We start from the raw sequence: 17,182 nt of genomic DNA, 5'->3' as shown, positions 1-17,182 counted from the left end.
AATGCTCTGAAAATGGATGTCCTCCCACACTTCTTATACTTATTTCAGACACTCCTTATGAGGTTACCCACCTCTTACTTTAGGAAGATTCACCAGATGTTTTCTAAATGTATTTGGAAAGCAACCAGCCCTAGAAAAAGATACAAAACACTCTCTCTCCCGAAAATACCTGATGCCTTTCTATATCACAAGGCAGGGGTACTTACGCATATAGTGGACTGGTTCCACCACTCCTCGTTCAAACTCTGGGTCCAACTGAGACGACACCTCAACTCCATTGATCTTTGTGCTCTGCCGTGGACACCTGTGGTCCGTCGCAGGGCCATGTCACTATCCAGCAATCTCACCTGTCAAACACTCTAGAAATGGGGCAGTTTGACGTCATCCAGTACCCTGTCTAAATTGCAAGGACCCATGACTTCCCTTCTTTGGAACCCCGGCCTTTCTGCCAGCTACAGGTAGAACAGGGTATGGTCCGTGGTGTAAAAAAGATCACAGACGTCTTGCCCAAGACCTACATGCAGACCCGTCTTTGCTAACTGACTCCCCGACCCAGGTACTCCTTCAACACCCGCAAGGGTGGTTTCAGAGACAACCGGTTCTATCATACCTCCATACTCTTCCATCCCTTCCAGACATTACATCCGAACCATCAGGATTTGAAGAGTTGCTCCTACGGGTCGATCTTCCTACTAATGTCATCTCTCAACTATATTCCTTATTACTCAATAACTTTCTCTCCAGACTTTCCACCATACACACGAGTATGGGAAATGGTTACAACATACTATTTCCCCCATAGACTGGCAAAAATGCATCCCCATTCGGAAACCATTTTTACTCTGTACTGCAGGCTGATGGCGACTGTAACGGCACCCCGGACACAAAAGGGTTAAAACCGTTTAGGAGATCTTCCCCTTCCAGAGCTACAGGCACCAAACTCCCGAACTGGAAACCAAGGAATGATGCAAACAGTGTAGCTGGAACCTTATGAATGCTGCATACAGCTGAATAGGAAAAACCATATGAAGGGTTTACACTCCTAGCAGTCAAACTGGAACAGCATACAATAAATCCCCCCAATAACGAGACAAGGCTCCGCGTTGAGGTTAAAACAGGAACAACATTTATTGGAAGAACACAGCACACTTTTATACAGAATTTGGAACATTCTTCCCCCAACAACCGCTTTCCCATTGGTCAATTACACAGTACCTGCAGTTCCCCATAAGGTCCTCTCCAGCCATGCAAATGAGGGCTTGAAAATGAGTCAGCAGTGATTGGTCAGATAGCTTGACCAGAAGGACTGCCATGTGCAAGGATACAGAAGCCCCCAGGGGGTAATCAATGTACACAATAGCCAGACACAGAACAATGGTTCCCTAACGAGCCCTCAATACACATTACTCTGAGTGTCACTACATCTCTTAGCAGACAGCAGGCAAGTTCATTAGCACCCCCGACAATAGGTGAATGGAGAGCCACCTCAGACAGTCCGTCTCCTCATTGGACTTCCTGGAACGACCATATTAGGAGTGCACTTCCTGTGCCTTACAGTTTACAGGAATAAGGTTTAGCTTCCAGGATAGAGGCAAGACTCCATTAGCCACATGGTTAAAGAAACACAAAAAGACACAAAAATTCATAACTCCCAGTCTACTGAACAGAACCCCCACATTCAACCCATCCCCAGATAGCCTGGATCTGAGCGCTCAACATATCCAAACAGCGCTCAGAAGCCACAAACACAGTCAAATCGCCATGGGGTTTACGTTTAGCATGGGCTGATGAGAGGGTCCATAGTCACATTGCTGGAGGCGAGCAACCAGGCTTCTCCAATGCCCGGTGGCGAGATTGGTCTCGTCACAACGACATCTATCCAACCCTCACCTGAAGTAGCCCTACTATCTATGACTACGGGCTCTCTCAGAATAATTAAAAAAGATGTCCTGTGGTTTCTTGGTTGCAACCAGGGCAGTGATCCCTACATACTGGAGGGCGTCGGACATGCCTTCCCTCAGGGAGTGGGCCGAATCAGAGACCTGGAATGACTTTTGGCTCAAGAATCTGGAAAGGAAGAACAATTCTCCATGACGTGGACTTCATGGTCCATGTTTAGGTACTCAGCGGAGTTTGACAAATGGGCTGTGACAATACTGCCCCCTAGCAGTAATGGAGAGTGTATCCCTTCTTATCTGTGTCTTCCCCCTCTGCTCCCTCTTTTATCCCTGCCTTTTAATGTCCCAACCTATAGGAATTTACTCACCCAAAAACCAGACGAAATCCATTCATAACAAAATCTAAGCAATCCAGCCAGTCTAACATTTCCTGAGAGAAGGAATCTTCAGATGAATACACGAGGCCTTGCAATAGTGTTGAGTGCTTACATACTAGCACAGGCTATTTAAGTTAACGGTTGCTATAGAGTCTGTTAATGTTTTCGTATTACTTACATGGTAATTTACTTTAATACATCACAATATAGATAATATATTGTCAATATTAACCCTCCTTCCCCCCTTTTTTTCTCTACTTACTTATGTAAGTGTTACATCATTGTACAAGATATGTATACTTTAGTCTATGTTCTCTTCAATAAAATAAGATTGAACTAAAATATACTGGAGGTGAGCAGCCACTTGTAACAACACAAGGGTGAAGCATAAGCACGGTGGTGGATATATGACATTTTAAAACACATATCTAGAGGAGTCAGCTTAATACTGGCCACTTTATATCAAGGACAGTTAATTATCCCTGTTATGGACAGTTAACAACAATACTATATAGAACTATATTGTGAATATTAAATATACTGGGCTATTTATTAAATATAATCTCTGTAATCTATTGACACTATATGTATTTAGATTTGAAAATATTTTACAGCACTAGATTAAGGGTATAAACCCCCAGTAGGGTTATTAAAAAAAAAAAAAAAAAAGAGCACACGTTTCACGTGGAGCACATATGTTTATTTCCCTATATATATATATATATATATATATATCTATATATAGATATATATATATACACACAGTGCCTTGCGAAAGTATTCGGCCCCCTTGAACTTTTCGACCTTTTGCCACATTTCAGGCTTCAAATAGAAAGATATAAAACTGTAATTTTTTTTTTTTTTTTTTGAAGAATCAACAACAAGTGGGACACAATCATGAAGTGTAACGAAATTTATTGGATATTTCAAACTTTTTTAACAAATAAAAAACTGAAAAATTGGGCGCGCAAAATTATTCAGCCCCCTTAAGTTAATACTTTGTAGAGCCACCTTTTGCTGCGATTACAGCTGTAAGTCGCTTGGGGTATGTCTCGATCAGTTTTGCAAATCGAGAGACTGACATTTTTGCCCATTCCTCCTTGCAAAACAGCTCGAGCTCAGTGAAGTTGGATGGAGAGCATTTGTGAACAGCAATTTTCAGTTCTTTCCACAGATTCTCGATTGGATTCAGATCTGGACTTTGACTTGGCTATTCTAACACCTGGATATGTTTATTTGTGAACCATTCCATTGTAGATTTTGCTTTATGTTTTGGATCATTGTCTTGTTGGAAGAGAAATCTCAGTCCCAGTCTCAGGTCTTTTGCAGACTCCATCAGGTTTTCTTCCAGAATGGTCCTGTATTTGGCTCCATCCATCTTCCCATCAATTTTAACCATCTTCCCTATCCCTGCTGAAGAAAAGCAGGCCCAAACCATGATGCTGCCACCACCATGTTTGACAGTGGGGATGGTGTGTTCAGGGTGATGAGCTGTGTTGCTTTTACACAAAACATAAAGTTTTGCATTGTTGCCAAAAAGTTTGATTTTGGTTTCATCTGACCAGAGCACCTTCTTCCACATGTTTGGTGTATCTCCCAGGTGGCTTGTGGCAAACTTTAACCACTTTACAACCGGAGGATTTTGCTGTCTTCCGTCCAGGCCACTTTTTGCGATTCGGCGCTGTGCGACTTCAACTGACAATTGCGCGGTCGTGCGACGCCGTACCCAAACGAAATTTACGTCCTTTTTTTCCCACAAACAGAGCTTTCTTTTGGTGGTATTTGATCACCTGTGCGATTTTTACTTTTTGCGCTATAAACAAAAAAAGAGCGTTTATTTTGAAAAAATAACAATATTTTTCACATTTTTTTATATGAAATTCCCCCCAAAAAAGATGTAAAAACCAATTTTTTTAAAAGTTTTTGGCCAATTTGTTTTATGCTACATATGTTTGGTAAAAAAAATCGCAATAAGCGTATTTTTATTGGTTTGCGCAAAAGTTATTGCGTTTACTAACAAAGGGAAAGATTTCTGTCATTTTTGGTGTTTTTTTTTTAACGCGTAATGGCGGCGATCTGCGATTTTTTTTGCGGGACTGCGACATTGCGGCGGACAGACCGGACCCCTGACTGACATTTTTGACACTTTTGGGGGTACCAGTGACATTACTGCAGTAATCAGTGCTATAAATATTCACTGTTACTGTAAAAATGACACTGGCAGGGAAGGGGTTAATTTTATTGGAGAGGGAGGGGTTAATGTATGCCTGGTGCTTACTGACGTGTAGGGGGGGAGGTGACTATGTGATTCATGGACAGATCGGATGTCCAGCTATGCTGAACAGTCCGATCTGTCACTCCCTGTCACTATGGAGATCCGCCCGCTGTGTTTACACACAGCGGGCGGATCTCCAGACTCGATCCCCGACGATCGGGTAAGAGCAGCGGCGATCGCCGCTGCTCCTCCCCTGGCCCGACTCCCGCTGTGAATGAAAACAGCGGGAGCGAGCCTCCGGCGGCGCGCAAGCGCCGCCCAGAAGGGGAGGAGTCCAGTCACGTTAATACTACGTGACTGGACGGGAACGAGCCACTCTGCCGCAGTAGTATTACTGTGAGCGGTAGTAGAGTGGTTAAACGACACTTTTTATGGATATCTTTAAGAAATGGCTTTCTTCTTGTCACTCTTCCATAAAGGCCAGATTTTTGCAGTATACGACTGATTGTTGTCCTATGGACAGAGTCTCCCACCTCAGCTGTAGATCTCTGCAGTTCATCCAGAGTGATCATGGGCCTCTTGGCTGCATCTCTGATCAGTCTTCTCCTTGTATGAGCTGAAAGTTTAGAGGGACGGCCAGGTCTTCGTAGATTTGAAGTGGTCTGATACTCCTTCCATTTCAATATTATCGCTTGCACAGTGCTCCTTGGGATGTTTAAAGCTTGGGAAATCTTTTTGTATCCAAATCCGGCTTTAAACTTCTCCACAACAGTATCTCGGACCTGTCTGGTGTGTTCCTTGTTCTTCATGATGCTCTCTGCGCTTTAAACGGACCTCTGAGACTATTACAGTGCAGGTGCATTTATACGGAGACTTGATTACACACAGGTGGATTCTATTTATCATCATTAGTCATTTAGGTCAACATTGGATCATTCAGAGATCCTCACTGAACCTCTGGAAAGAGTTTGCTGCACTGAAAGTAAAGGGGCTGAATAATTTTGCACGCCCAAATTTTCAGTTTTTTATTTGTTAACAAAGTTTGAAATATCCAATAAATTTCATTCCACTTCATGATTGTGTCCCAGTTGTTGTTGATTCTTCACAAAAAAATTACAGTTTTATATCTTTATGTTTGAAGCCTGAAATGTGGTAAAAGGTTGCAAAGTTCAAGGGGGCCAAATACTTTCGCAAGGCACTGTATATTATATATATATATATATATATATATAAATATATATATATATATATATATATATATATATATATATATATATATATATATAAACTCATGACTTAAGTTTGAGAAGGTGTGGGAATTACTATTTTGTTAAATATTGTGTATATATGGAATTATGACATAACTTACTTAAACACAGTTAAGGCACCAGTTAGTCCACGCAAGTAAGCACCACATTTAATTATATTTTCATTTTTTCATGTGAATAATATGGTTTACACGTGAAATCCACCGACTTACTTTGGGACACGAGGTGGATATCCATTGAACCTTGATACAAGCCCAGGCCGCATTATGAAAATAGGTCTCACCAAAGAATGGCAATATTTATACTTAGATAGAGACCTGAGATGCAATAGGCAGGCAGTTGGGTCTTGATCAAAAGAAAGACCCATGAGATCCTGGATCAGGATACAAATACTTTGCCAAAAGGCAAGGATCAGCGGACAGGTCCAAAAATATGATTTTTGGGATTTCCAGCTCATGTTATCTCAAAGTAGTTGAAGCCTGAATTTTATTTGCAAGAATGGATGGAACTTGACATAGTGGAGCTCCAGAGGGAAATCTGAATTTCCTTTAAAGGGGGACATAGAGGAGTCTAGTGTTGAGTCAAATTCTTGAAGACTATTTTGTTTGTAGTACCCAGAATAGGGGGGTCTATCACATATGCTGGACAAGAACATCTTACCCAAGGGAGCGCTCTCAGAGGAATGAGGGAGATGACCTGTTCCAAAGTCACCCATACCATGGTTTTGACATTTTTCAACCAGTCCAGCAATTTGGCCAAAACTGTAGCTTGGTACCCTACCAGATCAAGGAAACATATAGCCACCAGATTGTTTGGACAAACAACAGGTATCTATTTTTATTCTGGCAAGCAAACAAACTCCATGCAGATATTGTCCTGGCCAGGATTTGAGCCAAGAACCCCAGTGCTGCATAACAGAAGTGCTAAACACTAAGCCACTGTGCTGCTTATAGTAAGAGCTCTATTTTGAGTAGACTGTGACCTAAGTTCTAAAAGCACTTCAATAAAGAGTTAAATATGGTGCAGTGTAGGTGTAAAGTCCCAAGGGCCTGTTGCTTCAGGCAAGCCAAGAGCTGTAAGAATATTGCAGAAATTATGTTTTTCTAGGTCGTCTATAGCTAGGATTGCATAATCAATTCTACATTCCTGTTACCTGTAAATGTGCTCAATACATCTAGTTTGGCAGATAATGTGGCACCCTGCTTTGCCAGGGAAATCACCCTATTGTAAATATGTGTAACCTTTTCTTTTATATGCCAAATTTCTGCCTTGTTTGTATGTTCCAATTTCTGAATATACCTTTCTTATTCATCGCTTGCGGGTAAAAGTCTGAAAGTTTGATATGTGCATAAAGGTTCTTTCTTTGTGTTGCCAAAGTAAGTACTTGGGCCTCTGGATGTGCAGCAGTTTGTGATGTCAGTGACGGAATCTTTAGACTGTTCCCACTGAAGGCCGTGGAGGAAGTTTCAGATGCAGTATCATTTACCGCCATCTTGTCCAGTGTAAGTAGTGGCTGTGACTGTGGAAAGAACTCTGTGATTCTGCCCTGTGGATCACCAGACAGCTAAACAGGCGTCTTTGAGGGCATGGGCATCCGCAGAACTTTTTTCGGGGGGGGGCATAATTTTAAGGTCACCCATGCTCCGCCCCATTTCAACAATGTCATGAAGAGGAGAGACTTAGTCATTATACTTATTTTAAGTATTTATTTTTAAAGGGCAAATGGCATCATTTATTTTTAAAGCATTTGTTAACCTAAAAAAAAAAAAAAACGATCCTGTTCCTTTAAAGCATGTTATACAGCACAGTGTTTGTGCTGTGCAATTTGGCCCCTTCTATCACCTAAAATACCTGGCTGATCCTTCCTGGCTATGTCCTCCCCTCTGTAAACTGACCACGGTATACCATGGCTGCTGAGCCCTGACACAGTGGTCAAAAAAACAGATACCGTGAAATGTATGCCATCATCCCCAAGAAACTAGGACAAAAACAGGGGGTAGTAGGGGCCAAGAGAGGACCCAAGAAAGCGGGACTATACCGGCATAACTGATGGTTGCAGGAGTACAAACACAACACTCATGTATGTATAAAAAATATATTCATTTTATTACAAAAGAATAAAAAACATGACAACAGTGGTCAGTATACGTGTCTCTATCATCCGCAGCTCTCTCCTCCTCTGTCCTCTCTCCCCCCTCCCTCCCTGCCTGTCTGCTCCTGTGTCAGTGCCTGCCCCCTCCCCTCCTGCTGCTGTAGTTTCATTTAAAGTTTCATATCATGTCTACAGTTTGTTTAATAATCCTGTGTGCCCCTGTGTCTGTGCTTTATAAAAAGTTTTCAAAGCGCCAATCGCCGCTCACGTGACTCGCTGCCTCTCTCCTCCTCTCCCCCTCCCCTCCTACTCCCCTCCAGACTGACGTCAGCAAGGAATACTCGGCCCGCGCGTGGCAGGAAGCTGCCAGACGGGGAAAGGAGAGCCAACAGGATCACATGAGCCGCGACAGACGAGACAGGATGGTATAAAGTGGTTTAACAGCCACTTTAAAGGGGAAGTTGAGATTCCAGGGGGGGGCATTTGCCCCCCCTTACCCCTACCTGCGAACGCCCATGTCCCACTTTTTCATTCTTCTTCTGTGATGGTAAAGAGGATAGGTAGAGTTCAAGACCAGGGGTGTTTGAGAAGCTTGTCCTTGCGCATGTCACACCCCAACAACACCTGTATATTAATTCCACAGATCCTTTATATTCCTTATAAGAATATAAGATGCAATTGTAGGTGGAATAATGATTGCTGGGTATCTAAAGCCAGCCATAGACAGTTTCAATCTCGACCGGTTCAGCAGGGACTGGCAGAGATTAGAACCATGATCGATCAACTTGGGTATAGCCAGCATGTTGGATTTTACATGCAATTATTGCTAGTGGCTAACTCTTAGGACTGGATGGACAGGTAAATAGTTCCCATATTTAAATTTCAATTGGTGTATTAGGCTGTTTGCCTTGAGTTCAGATTTAAAGTATAACTAAAGGGAAAACTTTTTTTTAGTTTTAGTTAGAGTGGAGAGGGATTAGAACCTGTCAGTTTTTATTGCTCTATGTGTCCCAGCCGAAGAGATTCACCCTCTCCATTTGTCCTGTTTACTATTATCATTGAAAATAAAAGTAAAAGAAAATCCTAAATTTTGGGTTGAGAAAAGTAATAGAGGGGAAATCTTCCAATGGGGACACTAGTTTTGGTGACCTGGGGATCCCCAAGAGATTCCCTTTCATTTGCAGGGATTTCTTCTCATTTCCTGTTTGGCTATAGGTAAATCCCCCTAATGGGACAAAGAGGGCAAAAATAAACCTTAGAGGGGCTATAAGTTCTACTTTAAAGTGTTACTAAACACAGGAGCCTGCACTCACTATATCTGATACAGTACACAGAACATGGAAACGCAATTATTTTAGTAAATATAAACTGTTAAATACCTTTTCTCATCAGCAGTATATACTGTAGAAGTCTTATGACGTCGATCAGTGTCTGTTTAAAGCTTGTAGGAGGAGTTTTCATTCTACTCTGACTGTCCTATGAGGCTGCAGAACCCCTAACCCTCTGTCTGGACAGTGCTGATTGGCCCTGTGCTGATCACATGCACTCTTCCAAGAAAAAAAAAATAGCAATATACACCTGAGCATGTGCAGAGTGCCCCCATGGGTCTGTTCTATCAGGAGATGGATTAGGGACAGTGGAAGAAGGGGAGGATCAGAGAAGACAGGATCAAACAGCCTTTTACACAACGCAGAGGATTAACCCCTTAGGTTCCACAGCGAGTATAACAAGCAAGCTTTACTGCATATACAGACTGATTGTACTGCTGTGGGTTTAGTAACACTTTAAGTTCATCAATATTGCATGATTGTTACATAATCTACAGCTGCATTGAAAACCTATACTAGTGTCAGACTGACCCCATATTATTATTTGATTAACATATTACTGTTATATTGTTACATTATTATTATCTAATATTTTATTAACACATCAATAAGTTATTATATTTTTATCATTATCTAATAATTTATTAACACTTTATGTAATTGGTATATTAGTAGCTTCGGTGAAGCAAAAAAACATGATTCTGAAATCCTTAAGAGAACACAAATTCACAGAGCTCTTATCTTTTAGAAGTTTTTTTTCTAACCCAGCAAACTGTTATAGTTATTTAAAAGTATTTATTACCTGCTTTATCCTTAGTCGATTTGGCCAGTAGGTAGATGAAGAAATTGTGGCATCCGCTCCAGTGTACACTTATGGCATTAGGTACAGCTACAGAAGGAGAAATAAATGGGTTTTAAACTGAATGTTCTAATCAGGATGATATATATATATATATATATATATATATATATATACATACACATGCACACACACACACTGTATATGCATAAATACAAGGGGTCTTCAAAACGTTTCCACACACACACATATATATATATATATATATATATATATACAGACTTAGTTTACAAAAAAGTGCGGAAAGTTTTTGAAGGACCCCTATATATATATATATATATATATATATATATACACAGTATGATATATTCAAAGAACACTGAATAGAGAATGTTGCTGGTAGCACCACCTAGTGGCGAAAAAAGATAGTTAAAGTATAATTCTAACTGGCACGGCATTAGGCTGGGTTCACATTATTGCGAATTGGATGCGAGTTTCTCCGCATCCAATTCGCATGTCAGGAGATATGGAGCCAGTTCACATATCTCCGGAGCGGCTCTGGTGTTAATTGCACAGGAGTCCTGTGCGTCTTCTGGATCTGTTTCAGGTCCGAATTCAGCGAAAAGTTCAGACTAAAATTGTATGTGAAATGTTGAACAGGGACACACCGGACCCTTGCTGTGAACCACTCCGTGCGGCAGTGGAAACCCAGCCTATAACTGCTGTTAGGTAGTTACTGCTGCCTGTGTCCCCTAGCAAAGTATTTATTCAATGCACTGAAAGACAGCAAAAACTACCTGTCAGAGGTTCTACTCCTTTCAAATTCTACAAAGAATGTACATACGGTATTTTTTTTTGTCCGTGTCACTGTCAAAGAGAAATCCTTCTATATTGTATCCAGGTAACTACTGTGGCAGGAAGTAAGGTAAAGTCTTCCATGACCATAGCCCTGCAGCTCCTGCACCATGCCCACAGCCCCTGCACCATGCCCGCAGCCCCTGTTTTGGGTCTCGTGGTGGCCCAGTTGGGTCCAGTAGCTGCTGTTTTTCTCACCCTAGGCTTTTACTAGAGTCAATACGTTTTCCCAGTTTTTTGTGGTATAATTAGTGCCTCGGCTTACATTCGGGTCGGCTTATACTCGAGTATATACGGTACATCTTTTCAACATGAGAACATCACGTCCTTTAACACAGCAAATAGTTTTAAAAAGAATAACAACCTGAAAAACAAGGGACTTCACAATAATTCTAAGACAAATTCTAAGACAAATTTGCCAACTTAAGGACATTTAAGGTTTTTTTCGGTACGATAAACCGACAAATACAGAAATATGGCATTTTTTATTATTTCACATGAAATGGGATTTAGTGCCGGTTCACACTTCCGCGTGTGCGGCGATCGCATGTAATATCGGAGTGCACTGCTCCTTAATTACATGTGATCGGATGTGCAGTGCAAATTCAGCCATACACTTTGTATGGCTAAATTCGCACTGCACCCGCACAAAAGTCGCACATGAGATTTTTTCAGCCGCATCAGGATCGGATCGCACAGTGGTTCACACTTGTGCGATCCGATCCTGTGTGAACTGTCAGATCGCACTGCGATATGCGATCAAACTGTGGGTGTCGTTAACATTTCATTGACACCCCCAGCGTATCACACATGGCAGTGTGAACTGCCAGATGTGCGGATGCAATGCGGGAACAGGCTGCGAATTCGCAGCCTTCCCGCATCGCACAAGTGTGACGCGGCTCTTAATCATTTTATTTTTACTTTTCAAGGTCTTGTATCATGACAGCTACAGCCTGTGCCTCTCTCTGGCAGCTGGAGTGGCCACGTTTGTAAACAAACATCACGATCAGCTGTCATAGTGATCATATAACCGGGAACCATGCTGAATGATTCCTGGTCATTGATGTAGATCAACGGACGTCAGTGACAGCGCGGTGCATTCGGTTTCTAAATCTAAGACTGCGCTGTCACTCTTTTTTAATCCCAAAATGATTAACAACAGATAGTGGGCATTTGGGCTTTTAAGAAATATAAAATGTTTTTTTTTTTTTTTTATATTTAATGTATTTATTTCTTTATTATGGCCATAAGCAGTAAAAAACATTTTTTTTTTTATTAGGCAGGTAAATGTGAACTATTGCATATAAATATTGTGTAGTCTACTATCAAACCAACAGGTGCTGTGGGCTCCTATTCCCATGTTTTCCTCCCCTTACCACATGTTGAAAGAATCTACTTTTTACAGAGTTTTTACCAGCCTTGCCCACCGCAGTCCCAATGCAAGACAAGGCAAAAAGCCTTGTTCCACATCATGCCAGTCCACACTGCCATACAGCATATTCAGCCAATAGAACTTGTGATATTTCAATAAGGTTTGCACACAAAGAGAAATAAACTACACAGTGCTCCAGGACCGGCACATCTGCACTGTTCCTCCTAGAGCACACCAGCGGCTGTGGATTCAACATGGCTGCTGTTGTGAATGAGCCCCTAGGCTGGCCATACATTAAGCAATTTTCTTTCCTTCAACCACAGGTTGATGGGGGAATCCCTCCCTCTGCGCTAATCTCTCTCAGACAGCGAGAGATTTCCCGACCATCCACTATAGCCGGTGGCAGTAATCGTAGAGAAAAACCTGACAGGCTGGTTGTATTGAAGTCAGGGGAGGACTGGGCCAGGGGGCAGGGAGGCAATTGCCCTCTGGGCCACTCTAATGCCCCATAAAAAGGCTGCACTGCTTCTGCCACAGACATGCCTAAAGGATTATTGGTGAAGAAAAGTAAAAAGTCCCTGCCGCTGACCTACTGAGTGCGGGATGAAGACAAGAACAGAGTGCAGGCCTCCCCCCCTCCAGCATGGATGGTGTAGACTATGTCTGAGCAGAGGCCGGTTCCATGCCCCTATGGAGCCCAAACCGAGCTGTCCTTGGCCTGTGAGTAGAGAGTACCTGGAACAGAGCTTCAGCCTGGATTGGGGTCAGGAGCAGTGTTAATTTCGTCGACTAAAACCAACTTAAACGTTTTCGTCGACTAACACAATTCAGATGACTAAAATATGACTAAAACTAAAATGGCATTTTAGTCTTAAGACTAAAATACGACTAAAACTAAAATGGCATTTTAGTCAAAAGACTATAACTAAAACTAAATCGAAATTTGCTGCCAAAAATTAACACTGGTGCATGCTGAAAGCATAAATAATAACATATTCGATTTTTCCCTCCAGGACCAGCAGTAGTATATAATGAGTTTGGAAATTGTAGAGAAATGCTTAAATAATGCATTACAAATTACAATTGAACTACACCCATTTGATTATAGATGACTAAAATGAGTTTTAGTCGACTAAAATGTAGGGCGTTTTAGTCGACTAAAATATACTGGAGTTTTAGTCGACTAAATACGACTAAAACTAAAACACTTGCAGAAGACTAAAATAGGACTAAAACTAAAATGCCATTTTAGTCCTAAGACTAAGACTAAAACTAAATTGAAATTTGCTGCAAAAATTAACACTGGTCAGGAGGAGGCTGGGAAGAGGGAGAGTGGGAGGTGGGCCGAGTCGCTGCATCATGGGCCTCTGGTTTGTACTTGCCCCCTGGGCGGAAAGTTGCCAGTCAGCCCCTGATTGAAGTTGATTGATAATTTGGCTTCAGTACAACCAGCCTGCCCATAGATGGATCCAAATTAGTTTCTGTCCTTCTATGGCCGACTTTAGTGATATACGCTCAGAAAGTAAAAGTAAACACTTACCTGACTGCATTGTTTCTGTATCATTGCGCAGTATTTTATTAGGTTGAAGGATATGAAACATGGTGTGCCTAAACAAGACAAAGATTATTTACAAGTCACATGTGCATCAACATGGAGTGAACGCATGAATTTAATTTACTTTTTAGTAATACATGTAAAAGACATCAGTCTAATGTAAGTAATCCTTCCCCTTTGTGTTAAACAGTATTTACAGGCAAAACCTTTTTTTCTAGTTTTGGATAGAGCAGGAAGAGTTGCTGTCTGTTTCTCCTCTAGGGAATCTCACATTCTGTATTTGTTGTGGTGACCATTGTCACAGAGAAAGAAAGGAATGGGAACTCTGACAAGAACAGAAGGTGAGGGGATATCTTCTAATGGAGACACCTGTCCTGGTGACAACAGTCTACAGGAGGAATGATCTTCACTCCTTTAGGGACCTCTAAACCTTCTAAACAAAGTTTACTGCCCTCCAAATTTTAGGGGTCCGGATTGTGGCCAGTTGGAGTAGAAAATGACCTGGCATCGGTGGGAATAAATGCCCCAATCTTTAGTATTCGGAGGAAGAATAGTGCCCCATCGTTGGTGTCATTGGAAGGAATAGAGCCTCATTGTTTGTGTGATTGGAAGGGCTGGATGAAGGCAAGCAAAGGGTCACATCTAGCCCTCAGGCCACAGTTTGGAGTCCACGGGTCTAGAGCAGCCATTCTTAACCAGGGTTCCCCAAGAAGTTGTTAGGGGTTCCTTGAGCTGTGGTTGATTGACATTCCATTTGATGGTGCCTGCATAGTTCCGGGGCCATGACAGTTTGGCTAAGCCAACTGCATGAAAGCAATGATCTTTATAACTGTAAGTGAGGGTAGCATTCTTCCCACTGACCACCCATGCAAGAGGCATTTTTCCCACTGACCCACAAAGAATTGGTTTGAGCAGAGGTTCTTCAAGACCTGACAAATTATTTATTGGGGTCTTCTGGGGTAAAAAGACTAAAAAAAGGCTGCTCTAAAGTGATTTTCTTTTTACTCCTTCTTGCATCTCATAAATGAGTAGTAAAAGTAAATTTCCCAGTGAGATACATGCAGCAAAAAATAAACTGACAGGGATTTTAACCTATCCCCACCCTATCCATAACTAAAATGTAAAGTCTTGACTATACATATTGAATCTGTATTCATTCCATTCCCTGTATGACTGATAGCTTATCTTAGCAGAAGTTAAAGTGGAATTCCGAGATAACACCTAGCTATTCCTAAAACTGTCCCCTCTCCCCTCCTAACACCTATGCTTACTAACCTGAATAATAAACGTGTATATACTTATTATACTATTTTTAGGCTGCTCTGGTCCGGTCACGTTATCCCACTCCCCTGTGTCAGCCAGTGCAGCTACAGGGGAGAGGAGGGAACACCAACAACAGATGGGGCATAGTAAGCTTATGGCTGAGGTCACCGCTCCAACCTTTACTAGCCGTTGTCGAGCGCTCTCTTCTCTCACCTGTAGCTGGCGCGGGCTTACACAGAGGAGATCATGTGATTGGACTGGAGTGGCCTGAAAATAGGTAAGCATACACATCTTTCTTACACAGGTTAGTGAGTAGAAGTGCTATGAGGAGGGAGGAGACCATTTTAACACTAGTTAGGGCTATCCCAGAATTGCACTTTAAGCATAAGTTACAATGCTTTTTCCCATAGCTAAATATGCAAGCTTGTAAAAATTTGAGTAAAAAACAAATTCAATTTAAACCCTGGAATAATACCTAAAATACATTGCTGAAAATATGTTATACTTCCCTTTTACCGTTTATCACTAAATGAGATAACTAAAATAAATAAAAGAAAAATAAATTGCGAGCTAGGCCTTAGTAATGTTGCCTTTTCATCTAAAGAAACTTGCAGAGGTTGGAAAAAATGTGTGATTTCTGAAAGTCAGAGCAATCCAAAACATGGTGTTTCATCTTCCAGATGTGGCTTAAAGGATGAAAGTCAAAACTAGCTGTACAAGGCTGTAATGATACCATGTATTTCTTCTTTGATAAAGGTTTTACAAACCAGCCCTATGAACACTTCCTCCTCCAGGCTCAGGTCAGAGGGGCATTTTTGCACTCAATGCTTACGATTGAGATTCATAACACGCGCGCTCCTGTCTGCACTGGAAAGTATGGCCATCTCAGAGTTTGATAGAAATTGCTCTACCTCCTCTAACTCAAAACCAAAAATGTAATATATTGCAGTTTTCTAGTCTTTAGATGTGGTGGCTGCATTAGGCCTCTTTCACACGGAGCGGACCGTATTGCGATCCGCTCCGGCACTTTTTTTTTTTTTTCACGGACACAGATGACACTTGTGTCATCCGCTCCGTATGTCCGCATATCATCCCATCCATTTGCGGATGATATACAGACATAATGTATGTCTATGGGCATTGCGGATGTCAGCGGATGGGGAGGGGCGTGTTAGTGCATCTAAATTTGCTAGTACATCTAACAAATTGAAGCCAAACTCCAGCTAAAACTTTTTAAGCAGTTATAGCAATTTTTTTCTGTTAGGATAAAGGTTTTACATAAATAAATAAGAGCTGCTCATTATAATCACCCCTGTCAGTGTTAAAAAGTTTGTCTCAACCCTCTAACATCTAAATCTACATCTTACTGGCCAGATCACCAGGTAAAAATTAAGTAAAGTATAAAAAGGAAACCAAGGCAGCCATCACATCCAAGAATTGGTAAGCTGCAATATAATGTTTGCTTGTGAGTTTAATACCGCTTAAAGTCTACAGACAGAAGGAATACATGTACTATAGGATGCCAATAAGTCTAGGGCAGTAGAGTAGGACTGGTAAAACATGGGGTGATTTTGTGAAGGGTCAATGAAAATTCAACGGATATTTATGTTTTTTTTTTTATTTTTATATAGGCAAACCTGAATCAACAAATGACAGTATAATTTGCAAAAGTTTTGTTGCTTGCCCTCTTCCTGAAGAAGCCCAGCAGAGAGTGTAACATGTACAGGTGGATGAGCCGTTACTTTTGGATGTCCTTTGTTTGTATCAGCAACATGTGCTGATCACATGCATGGTTTTTATACACTTTTGTGAGTATTTTTAATCCCTATGTTACACTGTATACAATAAATATTCGAAGCAGAGAGAACTATAGTTTTCTTTTATCATTTTTATGGCTGAATATGATTGAAACCCTAGGAGGGGGTGAGGGAAGCAGGCAGGCAATTTTGCCAGAGGTTGTGGTCACCGAATTCACTGGATCACATTATTCTCGGATTTTCTATTTTGAAATGTCACTTGAATCACGCAGAGGTGGATTGCACATATTGGGACTTTTTATCATTGTTCATTTTATTGTTTTTTCTTAAATGAATTGCGCTTCCCCCGAATATGGTGTAGCACTTCCCCCTTGAGGACTGCTGGATTTTCACACTTTCGGGT

At 41.4% G+C, this 17,182-nt stretch overlaps 1 protein-coding gene across 1 annotated transcript in view; it reads right to left on the bottom strand.

Annotated features, from left to right (window-relative positions):
* WDR93 (WD repeat domain 93) overlaps positions 1–17,182 on the bottom strand; it is a 94,510-nt gene that overhangs the window by 33,633 nt on the left and 43,695 nt on the right. Inside the window, exons 8-9 of the mRNA XM_082254671.1 lie at positions 13,745–13,812; positions 9,981–10,067 (exon numbers count right to left, since the gene is read on the bottom strand). Of these exons, the coding sequence (XP_082110797.1) occupies positions 9,981–10,067; positions 13,745–13,812 (155 nt within the window). The remainder of the gene's footprint in view (positions 1–9,980; positions 10,068–13,744; positions 13,813–17,182) is intronic.

The sequence above is a fragment of the Pelophylax lessonae genome (genome assembly GCF_965119305.1).
Source record: "Pelophylax lessonae genome assembly, chromosome: 4".
Taxonomy (NCBI): Eukaryota; Metazoa; Chordata; class Amphibia; order Anura; family Ranidae; genus Pelophylax; species Pelophylax lessonae.
The sequence above is the reverse complement of the archived record's forward strand: the minus strand, read 5'-3'. Positions and strand labels throughout refer to the sequence as shown.